At 61.7% G+C, this 16,085-nt stretch overlaps 1 protein-coding gene across 3 annotated transcripts; it reads left to right on the top strand.

Moving 5' to 3' along the window:
* The first annotated feature begins 458 nt into the window (after window positions 1-458).
* ZMYM3 (zinc finger MYM-type containing 3) lies at window positions 459-15,403 on the top strand. 3 transcript variants are annotated; one of them, XM_074278672.1, is made up of 25 exons: window positions 459-483; window positions 2,060-2,716; window positions 3,371-3,414; window positions 3,625-3,694; window positions 4,463-4,754; window positions 4,918-5,092; window positions 5,227-5,451; window positions 5,567-5,717; window positions 5,921-6,036; window positions 6,120-6,206; window positions 6,328-6,478; window positions 7,152-7,324; window positions 7,406-7,571; window positions 7,813-7,880; window positions 8,004-8,160; window positions 8,315-8,430; window positions 8,532-8,706; window positions 9,042-9,188; window positions 9,853-9,956; window positions 10,243-10,411; window positions 10,790-10,941; window positions 11,436-11,550; window positions 12,327-12,581; window positions 13,694-13,868; window positions 13,953-15,403. In XM_074278672.1, exons 2-25 carry the CDS (start codon window positions 2,077-2,079, stop codon window positions 14,143-14,145), a joined length of 4,116 nt encoding a protein of 1,371 aa, XP_074134773.1. In that variant the 5' UTR covers window positions 459-483; window positions 2,060-2,076; the 3' UTR covers window positions 14,146-15,403. The 3 variants fall into 3 exon arrangements, with proteins under 3 accessions (XP_074134773.1, XP_074134771.1, XP_074134772.1); XM_074278670.1 differs by lacking the exon at window positions 459-483 and adding an exon at window positions 1,136-1,362; XM_074278671.1 differs by lacking the exon at window positions 459-483 and adding an exon at window positions 1,436-1,457.
* Window positions 15,404-16,085: the final 682 nt, after the last annotated feature.

Raw genomic sequence — 16,085 nt, 5'->3', positions numbered from 1 at the left:
TCTTATCGCCGTGCTGATTATGGCTGCCAGGGGAATGGGGAGGAAACTGTGGGAAAGGAAGAGAAGGGGGTTTCATGGACGTGGGAGCAGGGAGCCGGTGGGAGGTGGGCGTGGAGAGCCGCGGGGAAGATAAAGGAGAAAACGCGATTGGGGAGACGGGGAAAGGACTCGGTGTGACCCTTTGTTCAGGGGAGACAGATAAGCCCCAAGGCCGAGCTGCGCCGGGAGGCCCGGAGGAGGGCTCCGGGGAGGAGGCCAGCTTTCCGGGGGAGAGTCCCTGCGATCCTCCGGAGGCCAAAGACAGCCTCCCACCCCACCCTCCCCCGGCGAGCGGAGCGCCGGCCGCTTAGGGCCTTTCCCATCGAGCCAAGTCGAGGGGCACCCACTCCGAGTGGCCCGCGCTGCGCCAGGCTGCTTCAGGCTCGGGTTTGAACTTGAACGGGAAGCCGGGCTCTCCTAGTGCCCCACCTCTCTAAGAAATAGGTCCCTCAGCCCCTTGCGCCCGCCCGGGGGCATTGGAATGGAAGCGCTCGCCGCGGCCGGCCCGCGCAGGAGCCTAAACGCTCGCGCACATTTAAAAAGACCCCAGTCGTACCCTATCCCGGCCCGGGCCCAGTCAGCCCCACCGCGGCGGCGGCGGCGGCGGCGGGCCAGGGCCGCCCGGTCCCGGCCCGGAACCCTTAGGGAGGGAGGGTGGGCGCGCGCGCGCGCGTGTGGTGTGTGTACGAGAGCGCGGGGGTCTGGCCGCCCCTCTAACTCGCTCCCCCAAAGATCGGGCCGGCGGGGGGGGGGCTGCCCCGAAAGCTGCGCCTGGGCCCGGGCCCGGTGCGGGGGGCCACGTGGGCCCGGGGGGCTAGGTGTCCGAGCCCCGCCCGCCCAGCAAGTGGCCGGGGTGGGGGGGGCAGGTGCGGACTCGCGGGGGCCCGAGTGCGGGGCCCTCCGGGCGGGCCTCGGCTTGTCCAGGCGCGGCGCCCGAAGCGCCCCGCCCCGCCTCCGCGCTCCGCTTGACGGGGCCCCGGGCTGGCGGGCGGGCGGGCGGGGGCTCGGGCTCCGGCTCCGGCTCCGGCCGCCGCGCGGCTCCGCTCCGCGATTTGCAGGCGGCCGCGGGGCTGGGAGTCTCGCGCCGGGGGCCGGCTCTGTCTCGCGAGCCCCCTCCTCGCGTCAGCCAATGGGCTTGGTTGCTGGCGCCGCCCGCCCGCCTGGTGCAGAGCTCTGGGCGCTGCGAGCGGCGCTGCCATTTAAAGGGGCCGCGACCCCCGTCCCGGCTGCTAGGGAGGGAGGGAGGAGGAGGAGCTCGGGGCCGTCGCCGTCTGCAGCCCCTGGCTGGTAATCGCCACCCTAGCCACACTAGCCCCGCCGCAGGTAGGGGCAGGGCCGGGCCGGGCCGGGCCGGGCCGAAGCGAGGAGGGGCCGAGAGGGGTTTTGCCGTTCGCCCCGAGGGGAGCTGGGGAGGGAGCGTAGGTCCAAAATGTCTTCCTGGAAATGCCCGGGGTCGGGGGGAAGGTGGGGGGGGCAATGGGGGGCCCGGGGGAGGGGCTGCCCGAAAGGAGAGGGGAGGGGCCAGAAAGAAGGGGGGCTGGGGGGCCCTGCAAGGGGGGGATGGGGAGGGACTAGCTGGGGCGTTTCTGGGGTGGGGGGCCCTGGGGGGGGGAGATGGGGCGGGAGGGGGAAAGCCGAGGAAAAGAGGGGGGGCGGGAGCAGGGAAGGAAGGCGGGTGGGGGGGAGGGGGGTAGGAGCCGCCCCCGTGGGGCTCCCAGCCTGGGGCGAGAGGAGGGGAACTTGGAGCCGGAGGCGTTGGAGGAAAGGGGGGGGGGGATGTTCGGGTCCGGGTTCGGGTCCGGGAGAGCAGGCAGGCGCGGGCACCGGTCCAGGGTGGGGACCTGCTTGTCCCACAGGGGGCGCTACGCGGTGGAGGAGTGGTCAGCCAGGCGAGACTTGTGGGAATGCATGTCGAGGAAGGGGGGTGTCCAGAGGCAAGCCAAGTCGAAAATGGGGTGTGTCTCCGAGGCGATCCAGGGAGGGGGCCTGGCTCAAAACCTCTCCCACTTCTGACCCGCAGCCCAAAGCCAGCCACCCATGGACCCCAGCGATTTCTCCAGTTCGTTTGACTCCCTGGCCCTGCCAGAGAAGCCCCTGGCCGGAGACCTTCCCGTGGACATGGAGTTTGGAGAAGATCTGCTAGGTTCCCAGACCGCCCCGAGTCAGGGCTGGACTCCTCCGGGGCCGCCCCCGACCACCGAGGCCCTGGACTTGCTGGACACCCAGGCTGGCCTGGAAAAAGACCCCGGCGTTCTAGATGGAGCCACTGATCTCCTGGGACTCGGGGGGCTCCTCTACAAGGCCCCCTCTCCTCCAGAGGTTGAACACAGCCCCGAGGGAACGCTGGCTTGGCCTTCAGGGGACCAGCCCCTCGAATCTGGCCCCAGAGGCCCGGCTCCTGAGGTCGCCACACCTGACCCCGGGGCTGAGGCAAGCCCTGCCTTGACTGAGGGGCTCCTGGAGCCCTTGGCTCCAGATTCGCTTATCAACCTGGAAGAAGAGACCCCTTCCACGACTGCACGAAGGAAGGGACCCTCTGGGCAAGAGGAAGAGCTGCTGCAAGGACAGCCCCCGAGCCCCAACGCCCCACCGAGCCCCTCCGTGGGGGAAGCCCAGGGGGATGGACTCAGTGGCTCCAAGACCCAGCCGAGCCCCCCAGCTCAGCCTTCCCTGCCAGGTAGGTTGCTGTGGGCTGGCTGGAAGCTACAATGTTCTTGGGGGGGGTGGGCAGTGCTTTGCTTTGGAGTCTCTTCCCCCCTCACCCCCATGGCTTCTGCGACATGGCTTTTTGTGGCCTTGGGGGGGGGAGGGAAACAAAAAAACCTAGGCTTCCTGGGCTTGAGACGGGCCTCACTGTGGCTGTGCAGGGGACCGAAGGCCAGAGGCCTCACGAGCACACAGTGGGGAGGCAGGATCAGGGCCTGGGCTTGAGTCTTTTGTCAGCCAAGAGGAGAGGGCAGGTTCGGGGGCCTCCCCCGCAGGGACAAGGGCACGGAGGAGTGACTGAGGGCCTACTCAGATGTTGAGCCTGAGGGCTTATGGCCAGCCGGGCCCTGGCTCACTGTGTGCTCCCTTCCCCCTTGTCCTTGGGCAGCTGCATACCTTCTTGTTGGGGAAATTTGGGGTTTGGTAGGAACGGGGGGGGGGAAGCATGTTTCCGCAGTCCCCAAATCTATGTGGGTGATAGGCTCTGTCGCCAGAGACTGGGGGCAGAAAGGCCAGGGAGCCCCGAGCAGGGCCCCATGTGGCCACGGACCCTGGAGTTTTCCCTTTCAGTTTTGAGGAAGTGGCCCAGTTCCAGGCTCAGGCTCTGCCTTTTCTTCCTTTGCAGGGGATGGCCAAACTGAGAAGAACATTGAGCAGCCTCCCGAGAAGGTGAGCAGCCCTGCTCCCCCACGGCCCTGGGAGGGACGGACCCTCTGCTCCCTGGAGAGCGCACGTGCTCTCCCGGCCTCCTCGGCCTCCTTCCCCTTCAGGCTGACCCGAGGGTCTTCCCCCCCTCCCGAGGGCCTGAGCTCCTGAGCCCCGCTGTGCAGCCAGCCCACCCTCGGTGTCAGCTTTCCTCCTCTCTCTCGTGTCTCCCAGGAACAGAAGAGAAGTGAGCGTGCTCGGAGGGTGGAGGCCCCCAAACCAGAGACGGTGGACTCCTCAGAGAGTAAGTTCATTCCAAGAAGATTTCAACTTGGGGGGAGGGATTGGGGAGAGGGGGGTGAGTGAGGGGAGGGGAGGGTGAGTGAGCAAGAGCAGGCTGTGAGAAAGTGGGCGGCTTCTAGGTTCTCCTGTCTCCCGCCACATGCGGCTCAGGACGCCTGTGTTCCTGCTGTAGCTTGGCATGGGGACCAAGGCTAGTAGTGGGGGATCTGGGCCAAGGGCATTCATGATGGGCATTCAGCCCTGAGAGCAAGGCAGCATGGGGGTGGCGAGCTGGGAGTCAGGAGCTCAGAGGCCAGCCCCTGCCTCTGGAGCCAGTGCCCCGTGGGGAGGGGGAGGGGAGGAGCCCTCGGATTCTATAGCACCTGCTGTGTGCCAGGCACTGGGCTAAGAGCTTTTTACAAAGATGATCTCATTGGATCCTCACAACAGCCCTGGGAGGTGGGGGCCATCACGATTCCCGTTTTACATCTGAGGAGACAGAGGCAGGCCGGGTTTGGTGACTGGCTCGGGCCCGGGCCTCCTTCCTGCCCCCAGACCCTGCTCTGTCTACCTGTAGCCGTCCCGGGGTGGGTCATTTAACCTTTCCCAGTTTCTCTTTCCTCGTCTAGGTGAGGAGGCTCTTTGGAGTGCCTCCGTGGGAGCTGTCGGCCTTCCCCGAAGGAGTTGGTGGGAGGATTGGCCAGAGGGACAGCCAAACCTTAGGGGAGGGGATAAGGGTTCAGGCCAGGCCTCCTGCGCCCCGTCAGCCGACCCCGTCTTCTCTCACCAGTTCCGGTGTCAGACGAGGACTCGGATGCCATGGTGGACGACCCCAACGACGAGGACTTCGTGCCCTTCCGGCCGAGGCGCTCTCCCCGAATGTCCCTGCGGACCAATCTGGCTCCCCGGGCCGCCCGCTCGGCAGGCACCAAGATGACCTGCGCCCACTGCCGGACCCCACTGCAGAAGGGCCAGACGGCGTACCAGCGCAAAGGGCTCCCACAGCTTTTCTGTTCCTCTACTTGCCTCACCACGTTCTCCAAGAAGCCTCTCGGCAAGAAAACCTGTACCTTCTGCAAGAAGTATGTGAAGGATGGGGGTGGGGGGCGCTGGGGTGAGGGCAGCATATAGCCTGGTCCCGATTGGGCAGGGGCATCGCGGCGGTACCCGGGAGGCAGGGGTGAGGTCAGAGAGGGGCAGGGACACCGCTGCCACCGCCCTCTCTGGGGCCTGTCCCCCCTTCAGGGAGATCTGGAACACCAAGGATTCAGTAGTGGCCCAGACCGGGTCGGGTGGCTCCTTCCACGAGTTCTGTACGTCCGTCTGCCTCTCCTTGTACGAGGCCCAGCAGCGGCCGGCGCCCCCCACGGTCGATGCCTCCGATGCCACCCGCTGCAGCATTTGTCAGAAATCTGGGGAGGTGAGGAGGGTGGGGGGGAGGGGGGGAGGCGTCCAGTGGGCGGGCCTGCGCCTGCCCGAGCTCTTCCCCATTGGAGCCGAGCTCCCTCGCGGGCCCCAGGAGGGCCCGGCTGAGGCGGGGTCTCGGTGCGCCAGGTCCTCCACGAGGTCAGCAACGGGAGCGTCGTGCACAGACTCTGCAGTGACTCGTGTTTCACCAAGTTCCGTGCCAACAAGGGACTGAAGACCAACTGTTGTGACCAATGTGGAGCCTACATCTACAGCAAGGGAGGAGGCGGGGCCCCTCCCCCCGAACTGCTCTTTCACGAGGGCCAGCAGAAGCGTTTCTGCAGCACTGCCTGCCTGGGGGGCTACAAGAAGGTGAGCCTGGCCAGGGGCCCGGAGGAGGGGGGGCAGCAGGGGGAGGGGAGGAGGGGGCGGGGGCCTAGGCCAGACCAAGAACCAAACTTTAGCCTGCCCTTCCCTGTCACCCCAGAAAAACACCCGAGTGTACCCCTGTGTCTGGTGCAAGACGCTATGTAAGAACTTCGAGATGCTATCCCATGTGGACCGGAATGGCAAGACGGGCCTCTTCTGTTCTTTGTGCTGTACCACCTCCCACAAAGTGAAGCAGGCTGGGTTGGCTGGTAAGAGGGAGAATGGGGCCTGTGCCGAGGTGTCCTGGGCCTCCCTCCCTCCTCTTTCCCTGTCCACTTCAGGCCCCGTGCCAGCCTTCTTTGCCTGCCCCGGTTGGATGACTGCACCAGACTTCTCCTTCTGCTTTGAGAAACCCCATCTGTCCCACCTCTTGCTCTCATCCTCCCTCTTCCCCTTGTCTTTCTCGTCCCAGGCCCTCCCCGCCCCTGCAGCTTCTGCCGCCGCAGTCTCTCTGAGCCCTGTTACTACAACAAGACCGATCGGACGGTCTACCAGTTCTGCAGCCCCAGCTGTTGGACCAAGTTCCAGGTACCCCGGGGCCGGGCCCGGGGCAGGGGGCGTTGTGCTCGGGGGGGAGCGCGGCGCCTCTGACCACCTGCTCCTCTCCGCAGCGCACAAACCCCGAGGGGGGCATCCATCTGAGCTGTCACTATTGTCATAGCCTGTTCAGTGGCAAGCCCGAGATCCTGGACTGGCAGGTGAGACCTCGCGGCGGCCCCTGGAAAGGGACCCGGCCTTCTGGCCGGCTCCTTCTCCCTCCCCCCGGCTTCCTGCCTCCTGCCCACTTTCCCCCGGGGGGCCCTCTCTGCCTCACTCCAGGACCAAGTGTTCCAGTTTTGTTGCCGCGATTGCTGTGAGGACTTCAAGAGGCTCAGGGGCGTGGTGTCCCAGTGCGAGCACTGTCGGCAGGAAAAACTGCTCCACGAGAAGCTCCGTTTCAGTGGGGTGGAGAAGAGCTTCTGCAGCGAAGGTCGGGCCTGAAGGCTGAGGTGGGGCAGGGGGTGGGGGGGACGAGCCTGCCCTTCCGGTCCCTTGGCCATGGGTGGCAGTTCTCAGGGGCCAGCGTCAGCTTCGGGATGGCAGGGGTTGGCGTTTCTGTGGCCCGTCAGCAGCATCTCCCACTTAGTGTGGGAGGAAACGCCTGCTGGTTGGGTTGGACGACGGGGGGCGGGGGGGCATCTGAAAGGATCTGGCCGTCTTGGGAAGTCACTGGCTTCTCTTGGTGCTGGTCCTGTCGTTGGGGGTGGAGAGTGGTTACCATGAGGCTCCCGGGTCTCGTAATTGCTTTCCTCTCTCCGAAGCCGTGTTACAAATGAGACTTGGAGAGGGGAAGCGATTTGTTCAAGGGACTTCCAGCTCCGAAGAAAGCTGGTGAATCTCAGCGGCTGGCCCTCTCTGGGCCGCCCGGCTCCCCTTGGGCCGACCCTGTCTGGGCCGCCCGGCTCCGCTTCAGCTGGCCCTCTCTGGGCCGCCCGGCTCCCCTTGGGCCGACCCTGTCTGGGCCGCCAGGCTCCGCTTCGGCTGACCCTCTCTGGGCTGCCTGGCTCCACTTTGGCTCCACTTTGGCTCCCCTTGGGCTGGCCCTCTCTGGGCCTCCCGGCTCCGCTTCGGCTGGCGCTGAGGGTACTGCCCTCGTCCCGCAGGCTGCGTGCTGCTCTACAAGCAGGACTTCACCAAGAAGCTGGGCCTGTGCTGCATCACCTGCACCTATTGCTCCCAGACGTGCCAGCGCGCAGTCACTGAGCAACTGGATGGCAGCACTTGGGACTTCTGTAGCGAGGACTGTAAGAGCAAGTACCTATTGTGGTACCGCAAGGTGAGAGGGCACCTGGGGAGGGAGGGAGAAAGGGGCATCTCGGGCAGGGCCGAGGGCTGAGAGTCCACCGGATGTCCCCAGGCTGCCCGCTGCCATGCCTGTAAGCGCCAAGGGAAGCTGCTGGAGACAATCCACTGGCGGGGGCAGATCCGGCACTTCTGCAACCAGCAGTGTCTGCTTCGCTTTTACAGCCAGCAGAATCAGCCCAACCTGGACACTCAAAGTGGGCCCGAGAGCCTTCTGAACAGTGAGTGAGAGAGCCCTCGGGGGGTGTTCCCGGCCTTTCTCTTCGGTACACTTGCCATTCCCTGGGCGGGGGGTGTCCACAATCCCTGGTGTAGCCTCACTTTCCCTCAGGGTGGCCATATCGACACCCCTCTTTCTCCACAGCGGAGGGAGAAGCCGTTTCTCCCTTAACTCCCCATTTCTGGAGGCCCCCAGATCTTAGCTTTGTGTTCTCTCAAGTATAGAAACGTCTTCTTCTTCAGGTCAGTCTCCAGAGCCCAAACCCTCGGCTCCTCCCCAGTCCAAAGCGACCAGCAGCAGCGCCTCAGCGGTGAGTGCTCGGGCCTACTCAGATCTGGGCGGTTGAAGGGGTCATTTTGGGGGCACGGGGAGGAGGCGGGTAGGCCAAACCTTGGCCGCCCCTACCTTTTCGGCTCGCTCTCCGTGCCCACAGGCTACTGCTAAAAGTCGCCCAGTCCCGACTGATCCTACGCCGCCACCACCACCACCTTCAACGCCTCGCAAGAACAAAGCTGCCATGTGTAAGCCCCTGATGCAGAACCGAGGCGTGTCCTGCAAGGTGGACATGAGATCCAAAGGGTGTCAGACAGGTGAGAAGCGAAGAGAGGCCGCGGTTCAGGCCGCTTCGGCTCTCTTGGGGGAACTTCTCAAACTCCTGTGCCTCTGCTTTTCCGAGAAGGGGGCTCGGGGGTGGGGAACTTGGCAACCCGACTACAGGAGGTCCCTCGGGTCCTGTCTCCTCAGAGCAAGACTGGAAACCGCAGGTGATCGTACTGCCTGTCCCGGTGCCCATCTTCGTCCCAGTGCCTATGCATCTGTACAGCCAGAAAGTCCCGGTGCCTTTGTCACTGCCTATCCCAGTAAGTCGCCGTGCCCCTCCAAAGCTCGAGATGCAGCGGCGCAGCCATCAGCCCTGCCCTCTCCCCAATCACGCCCCTCCTGTGCTTTGCAATGCCTTCAGGTACCTGTGCCCATGTTCCTGCCCACGACTCTGGAGAGCACAGACAAGATTGTGGAGACTATCGAGGAACTGAAAGTGAAAATCCCATCGAACCCTCTAGAGGCCGACATCCTGGCCATGGCGGAGATGATCGCAGAAGCTGAGGAGTTGGATAAGGCCTCGTCCGATCTCTGTGGTACTCCAGGGGGAGCCTCCTCCGAAGGGTGGGGGGGGGGAGCGGGCTTCTGCTCTAGAGCCCAGCTTCTGAACCCGGTTTGATCCAATGTGGGGGTCACAAAATCCAGATTTATTCTCAGTAAATGTTTGATCCATACCCTGTTGGAAGTACCTGTATGCCCAGGGTCACATAAAAATTTCTCGGGCGAAGAAGGGTCCCAGTGGGAAAAGCTTAAGAAGCTCTGGGCTGGACTAGAGCGGTGTTGAGGGGAGTAGAGCAACAGAGCCAGGCCTGGGGGCTAGGCGAGGAAGGAAAGTGCCTGTAACCAAGCCCATGGTCTTCCCTGCCCCCAGACCTGGTGAGCAACCAGAGTACGGAGGGTCTGCTGGAAGACTGTGACCTGTTTGGACCAGCGAGGGATGACGTCCTCGCCATGGCGGTGAAGATGGCCAACGTCCTGGATGAACCAGGGCAGGACCTAGAGGCCGACTTCCCCAAGAGTGAGTGTTTCCCCCCTTGGCACCTCCAAAGAACTGGGAAGAAGCTAGCAGAGGCCTCCCGGGGGCCCCAAGGTGGTCACCAGCTGGTATCATGGAGGGGGAAATGGGCCCCATCTGAGTCTCTGACTTGGAGGCCTTTCTCTTGGAGCCTTTAGATCAAGGGCCCGTGGTCCATATAAGGCCCACGAAATCATTCACTAAGGGGACCACAGACAGTGAGGAGCTGAAAGCCTCAGCTTTCAAACAGCCTGCTGCCATTTGAGTCCTATGAAAGCGGATGACTTTGTCTGGCCCTCAAATGATATTGGGAATATCCAAATGACCCTTGGCAGAAGGAAGGTTCCACATCCCTGCTGCGGGAGCACCTGTAATAAGGCCCAAACCACATAGCCAGGGAAACCCGGACAGGAGATGGTTGGTAGGCGCTGCGGCAGTGTGGCTCTCGGGGGAGGGAAGGGGGACAGTGGGACTGACGGGGCCAGTGTCAGATCCGAGCTTCACACGCGGATCCTACCAAGTGAACTTCTCCAAGCTTGCCTTAGTTTCCCCCTCTGTCAAATCAGGAGAGAGGACTAGCCAACCTCCCGGGACCCTTCCACTGCTGAATCTGTGATGAACTCAAAAGGGACCACTAACTGCCTTCTCTTTTCTGGCCCTCTGCCAGACCCCTTGGACATTAACCCCAGCGTGGATTTCCTCTTTGACTGTGGCCTGGTGGGGCCAGATGACGTCTCCACTGACCAGGACCTGCCACGAGCCATCCGGAAGGTGAGCTGCGTCATGTCTTCCACTGCCCAAGGAGGAGGAACCTTCTGGTCACTGCCTGCTGTGGGCTCCCACAAGCTGACCCGAATGACCTAAACCCCGCCCACTACCCAAGTTCTAAGAATGGGCTGTGATTTGTGACCTTGCCACCTCAGTCTCCCCCAAGACCCCATCCCAGAGAGCACCGCTGTTCCCTGGCCCTGGCTCTTAGGAGGTGGATGCTTCCCTTCCTGGGTCCCCCGACTTCCGCTTGGGTCCACAGCCCCGGCTCCGTTCCTTCTCCACGCAGGGCCAGAAGCGGCTGGTGCTTTCCGAGAGCTGTTCCCGGGATTCCATGAGCAGCCAGCCCAGCTGTACAGCCCTCAACTACTCCTACGGCGTCAATGCCTGGAAGTGCTGGGTACAGTCGAAGTATGCGGGTGGGGAGTCGAGCAAGAGCGAGGAGCTGCGCTTTGGCCGTGAGTGACCCGGGGCTGGGGGGTGGGGGGAGGGCAACCAGGGCTCTCTCCTCGCCAAAAACGTCCCGCTGGACAGAGGACTTCTGCATTGCGAGGGTGCCTGTCGCTCATCAGGGCCTCCGAGCCGAGAACTCTCAGCCGTAACTTGGAAATCTCGTAAAACGGAAGCGCTTTACCCGTGCCGTCGTTTGCCTTGCCTGTTGGTCCATCCCTTTGTTTCCCCTTCCAAATTCTCCAATCCCTTCTTTCTTTGGTCCATGTGCCAGAACCTGTTCTTTGAGACAGACCCAGCCACTCTGGCTTCCTTTGAGGTAGAACCCCCCCTTTTCCCGCCCCAGACGATCCGTGCCCCTCTCCGCTCACTGTGCTTCCCTACAGCCAAGCCAATGCGGATCAAGGAGGACATCCTGGCCTGCACGGCTGCCGAGCTCAACTATGGCTTGGCCCAATTTGTGAGGGAGATAACGCGGCCCAATGGCGAACGATATGAGCCTGACAGCATCTATTACCTGTGTCTCGGCATCCAACAGGTATCCCCTGGAGTCTGCCTCCCGGCCAGGAGCAACTCCCCCCCCCCAAGTCTAGAGCTCTGCCCCGAGGGGGACACTCTTATCTTTGACCCCCAGCCATTCCAGGAGCAAACAAATTCCCACAAGCCCTCTCTAGTTAGAGCAGGGTTTGGGGTCCCACGGACTGGACGATTGCCACGGTCACATGCTGTGTCTCCATCTTCCCTTCCCCAGACTTAGGGACAGGGAGGGGACTATTTGATCAGTGGGTGGGCTGGTTTGGGTTCCGGGAAGTGTTTTCCATCCAGAGAACAGTCAAGAGAGGGGGAGATGGGAGACTTCAGTAATTAAGGAGCTGTTGCCGTGTGGCCTCGGGTCTCACCTGCCTGGGCCTAGGCCTCCATCTCCCACTAGGCCCTAGAGGTAGATCGCCATGAGGGCCCTTGTCACCCAGCAGGAGTCCGGGGGGATGGGGGTAGGGCAGAGACCTCATGGCCGCCACTGTCGTCCCGCAGTACCTACTGGAAAACAACCGAATGGTGAACATTTTCACAGACCTTTACTACCTGACCTTTGTTCAAGAACTCAACAAGGCACTGAGCAGTTGGCAACCCACAATCCTCCCCAACAGTAAGCAATAGCAGCTCCCTGCTCCTGCTCTTTCCCTTCCCCCCGTTTCCTAGAAGCACGTCCCTGTCTCCAGGCAGGAACAAAGTGGAATTTGAGAAATGGCTTTTTCAGAATTATGGAGGGGCCAGGCCAAAAGGTGCCCACACCTCAGAGTGGGCTCGGGGTCTTTGTCCGCCAGGAAGCCTGGTACCGGGGGTGTCTAAAGAGCCCCCTTGGGTGGGGAGGAGGGAGGGAGTGGGCGGGACTACATTTTACAAGGACTTCTAATCAGTCTACCAGCCATCTTCACCAGCAGTTAGCGTCCACTGAATGTCCTTAGTGATGGTGCCGGGCAGAGAGGGAGATTGAGGTTTGGGGACTGTGTCCCTGTTCTGCCTCCTCCGGCAGACTAGGCCTGGAGGGAGGGGAAGGGGCTGCTCCAGATGCAGCAGAGAATCCCCTCTAGAGGAGGAAGAAGCTGGAGCAGCCTTGAGGTTTACCTCTGGACACCATGATGTTAGCCCAGGAGGCCCCTGTTAACTGTTTCCCTTTTCCTGTGAGAGTACAAAATCGTACCAATAATACCCGTTTAAATTTGACATAGCGAGTTTCTTTAAAACAAAAAAACAAAACCCTTAATCCTAAATGGAAGAAAAATCCCTATCTTCGTGTGAACCGACTTTACGGCTCTCCGCTTGTCTAGACCACACCAGGTGGGATCAGGGTTGCCGCTCGAGTGCTAACTGAGTGGCCCTGGCCCCAGCCCTAACTCTCCACTCCCTTTCTCTGTGCATTAGATACGGTGTTCTCCCGGGTAGAGGAGGAACACCTCTGGGAGTGCAAGCAGCTGGGCGTCTATTCTCCCTTCGTCCTGCTCAACACCCTCATGTTCTTCAATACCAAGTTCTTTGGCCTGCAGACGGCAGAAGAGCACATGCAGCTGTCCTTCACCAATGTGGTGCGCCAGTCACGCAAGTGCACTACCCCTCGGGGCACCACCAAGGTAGTGAGCATCCGCTACTACGCTCCTGCCCGCCAGCGAAAGAGTCGAGGTAGGCGCAGAGGCGTCCCCACTCCTTCTCATGCCCACCCCCTCCGAGTTCAATCTCTGTGGCCCAAGGGAGGCTCTGGGGAGCGGGGAGGGCCCTACACGTGATCGGTCCTTATGGGTTAACTTCTCTCGGTCCCATGGCTTTTGTGGCCAGGGCTGGGGTAGAGTGGAAGTGGACAGAGGTGGAGGAAGGGAGGGAAGGAGAGAGAAGAGGACAGAGAGGTTTTCCTCAATTTCCTGTGGACCCTTGGTTGTCATATTCCCTGAATATGAATCCTCGAGTCATCTGAGTGATGGCTGGGTTGGGTTGCCATGGACTTTATTGTTAAAGGAGGTTGTCATTTCCTATGTGTGCATTCGGCCCATTTGTAACGTGAGTGGCTGGGTGGCCAGGCAGGTGGTGGTGTTCACACTGACCCACGAGATGTCAGCTTGTTGAGGAAGACTTGCGAGGGCTGCCTCCCAATGGGGGCTCTGGCCAGCCTAGGGAAAGAACAATTGGGCAGCTTGCTTCGTCCCTAAGTCTCGGGAGCACTAGAGCCCGGGCCTGTGGAGCTGAAGCTGTGAGCTGATCCAGAATGCCTCGGGCTCTTTGGTGCCCGTGAACTTCTGGGTCCCACCGATCGCCCAGAGGAGTCATCCTCCCTTTTAGTGCTCGGGGACTCCTTTGACAATCTGTCTGGTGAAGCTTCTGTATCATTTCTTGGAATACCACCAGACAAACTCCATGGAGTTATGAGAACCCAATTCTGTCGAAAGGCTGTTAGCAAAACCTCAAGAGTCCCCTGAAATCTCTCCGAGGAACCTCCATCCAATATTATTTGTAGGACCCGGGAGCTGGGAGGGACCTGGGAACTGCCCAAGTCAGGAGCTGCCCCCTTTCTTGTGCCCCTGCCAAGGCCCTTGTTCAAACCAGGCCTCAAAACACATGAAATAAAAATTGCAAAGCATTACAAAGTATTCCAAAGGTTACAAAGTGTTATAAAGCGTTACAAAGCGTTAGTGTTATAAGCTTTACAAAGTGTTACAAAACGTTGTTACAATATGTTATAAAGCGTTACAAAAAAGGAATTCTGCAGAAGTAAAGCTCTCGAATTTGTTTGTTTTTTTAAGTTCCGAGACCCCAGGTTGAGAAGTCCTTCCCCGAGCTGACTTGCACTCCCTCTCCAGACACCAGTTCGGGGAAGAGGAAGAGGGAGGAGGAACTTCCTGTCTTAGAACAGCGTGAGAACCGGATGAACCCCTTGCGCTGTCCCGTCAAGTTCTACGAGTTCTATCTCTCCAAATGGTGAGCAGGGAGGCTGAGGCGGGCGGGGATGAGCGGGTGGGGGTGTTGCGGTCCTCCGCTCACCAGCCTGCTCTCTCTCTGCAGCCCCGAGAGCCTGCGAAGCCGGAATGATGTATTCTACCTGCAACCAGAGCGATCTTGTATCGCTGAGTCTCCACTCTGGTACTCTGTGATCCCCATGGACCGGAGCATGCTGGAGAGCATGCTCAATCGCATCCTGGCAGTGCGTGAAATCTACGAAGATCCCGGTCGTCCGGGTGAGGAGGACCTGGACTGAGCGTGCCCCGCGTCCGCACCCTCCACACCAATGTCTGTCCTGTGGCCCACCCCCCTGCCCCGGAGAGGGGCCGGCCCGGGCGCCAATGCTGCTCATTCTGAAGGGCCCTGCCCGCCCCTCCCCACTCCTCGTCCGGGGCCTGGCCCCGGGGGGCACCTCTCTCCCCCCTCCTTCCATACCACTCGTCAGCACCGGAGACCCCATTCCTTTGCTCAGGGGCACTTCTCCCAGCGTCGGCCCTGTCGGGGGGCCCTCCCCTGGGCCTCAGAGCAACACTTCCCCCTTGGAACAGATTTGAGGTGGGGGGTGAGGGGGGTGGTGGAATGGGAGCCGCACTCGCTCTCCTCGCCAGCCCAGACAAGGAAAGACGGTGTCCTGACGCACCTCTTTCCCTTTCCTAAAGGTGCCACTTGAGGGCCTTCAGTGGGGAAAGATGGGGGGCAGGGGAGAGGAGGGGACCATTTCCCCCTGCAGCACAGGGTTGGGGGGCCATCCTCGCTCCAGGGCTTTAGCCACTACTTCCTCCGCCGGGCCTCCCCTCAATGCTGGAGTCCCAGCGGCACTTGCTCCCTCCCAGGCACCAGGGCCTTGTGCTATGAGTTTAGTGATCCTTCCCTGTGCCCTTTCCCCTTCGGCCCCAGGCAGAGAATGACTCTTGAGTGCGGGGCACACACTTCTGCTCCCTCCGTCTGTGTGTTCATTTGGCTCGGCCAGCTGTGGCACCGCCATGCTCCCCCCATCCCTTTCTCATGGTCCCCCCTCCCACTCCCCCTAGAGCTCGGGGAGGGGGGGCAGAGTCCCCACGGCACCAACCGTGCCCGCTCCTGGCATGGGATCCGATTCCCCGCTCCTGGCCTGTCCCCGTTGAAGAACCAGGCTGAGCCTGTGGGGGCCCCTCGACAGTTGGGGCGGCATCTGTTCAGGAGATCTTCCAGGGGGAGCGGGGCGGGGAGGCGCCTCCTCCCCCCGCCACCTCGTTCCACCCCTCTCCCCTCATTGCCTTGTCGTTCCAGGTTAGCTGACTAGGGTCAGGCGGAGGGGGGCCAGCTTCCCCCCAAAGGCTTTGCTGTTCCCGGCCCCCCCTCTGTGTTTTTCTAACTGTTCTCGGTTTAGCCGCTGTTGAAATTGTATATATTGTTGTGAGGCGCCTTGCCCGTCCCCGCAGTGATGCTGACGCCTTCGTGTTGTAGTGAGAGAAGCCGTTGTCACAACTAACCTGTCCCTGGAACTGTTCGTTTCAAATAAAGATTCAAAAGTCGCTCTTACTCCCCCTCTTTGGGGAGATCAGGACCGGGGGAGGGGGCAGAATCCCCAGGGCCCTGGCTGAGGAGGTAAAGAGGCCTGGTGGAGGGCGGGCTGATGAAGCTAGAGCTGGGGTCCTACCTGGGGGATAGGGGTGGCGGGGGCCGGGAGAGGCCTGCTGGGAAGCACAGAAAGCGGGGCTCCGGCCACCTCACCTGCTTGGCCGAGGTTCCAGCCAACATGAGGGAGAGAGGGGCAGCTAGCCGGGTCCCCAAGCAGCTCCCGCTGCTTGCACAGGCCTTAGCCCTGCCCGGGCCCTCCTGCTCCCGTCCCTCCCTCCTCCCAGCACACCCACCGGGCTGTACTGACTCACGGGCTTAGGAACACGCGTTGGCTCACCAAGCTGCCTTTTTAGCTCTGATTGAGGCAGTAAGGCCCGGCCCCAGTTCAACCTGGGTTTCGGGCTTCCACGAGCAAGCAGGTGTGGGAAGATGGGGGGTGGGAGCTGCCAGCAGGCAGATTCCCTTGGGGGTAAAGTGCTACAGGAAGCATGGGCCTCCTGCTCCTGGGAACCCAATGACTTCTGGTAGCTGCTAGGTAGGGCTGGCCTAGCTAATATCCCCTCATCAGCCACCCTGAGAACCTGGACTTCTCCCCTGAGGTGGGTCCCCTTTCTCCCCCTCATTTTAACTAAGCCA

Source organism: Sminthopsis crassicaudata, chromosome X (assembly GCF_048593235.1).
Source record: "Sminthopsis crassicaudata isolate SCR6 chromosome X, ASM4859323v1, whole genome shotgun sequence".
NCBI lineage: Eukaryota > Metazoa > Chordata > Mammalia > Dasyuromorphia > Dasyuridae > Sminthopsis > Sminthopsis crassicaudata.
The sequence above is the reverse complement of the archived record's forward strand: the minus strand, read 5'-3'. Positions and strand labels throughout refer to the sequence as shown.

What these genes read in the sequence shown, in the direction of transcription:
- ZMYM3 (XM_074278672.1), top strand. Translation starts at nt 2,077, where the DNA reads ATGGACCCCAGCGATTTCTCCAGTTCGTTTGACTCCCTGGCCCTGCCA. An exon ending in TGTGTCTCGGCATCCAACAG is followed by an intron (nt 10,942 to 11,435) that starts GTATCCCCTGGA and finishes GTCGTCCCGCAG; the next exon opens with TACCTACTGGAAAACAACCG. An exon ending in CCGCCAGCGAAAGAGTCGAG is followed by an intron (nt 12,582 to 13,693) that starts GTAGGCGCAGAG and finishes TGTTTTTTTAAG; the next exon opens with TTCCGAGACCCCAGGTTGAG.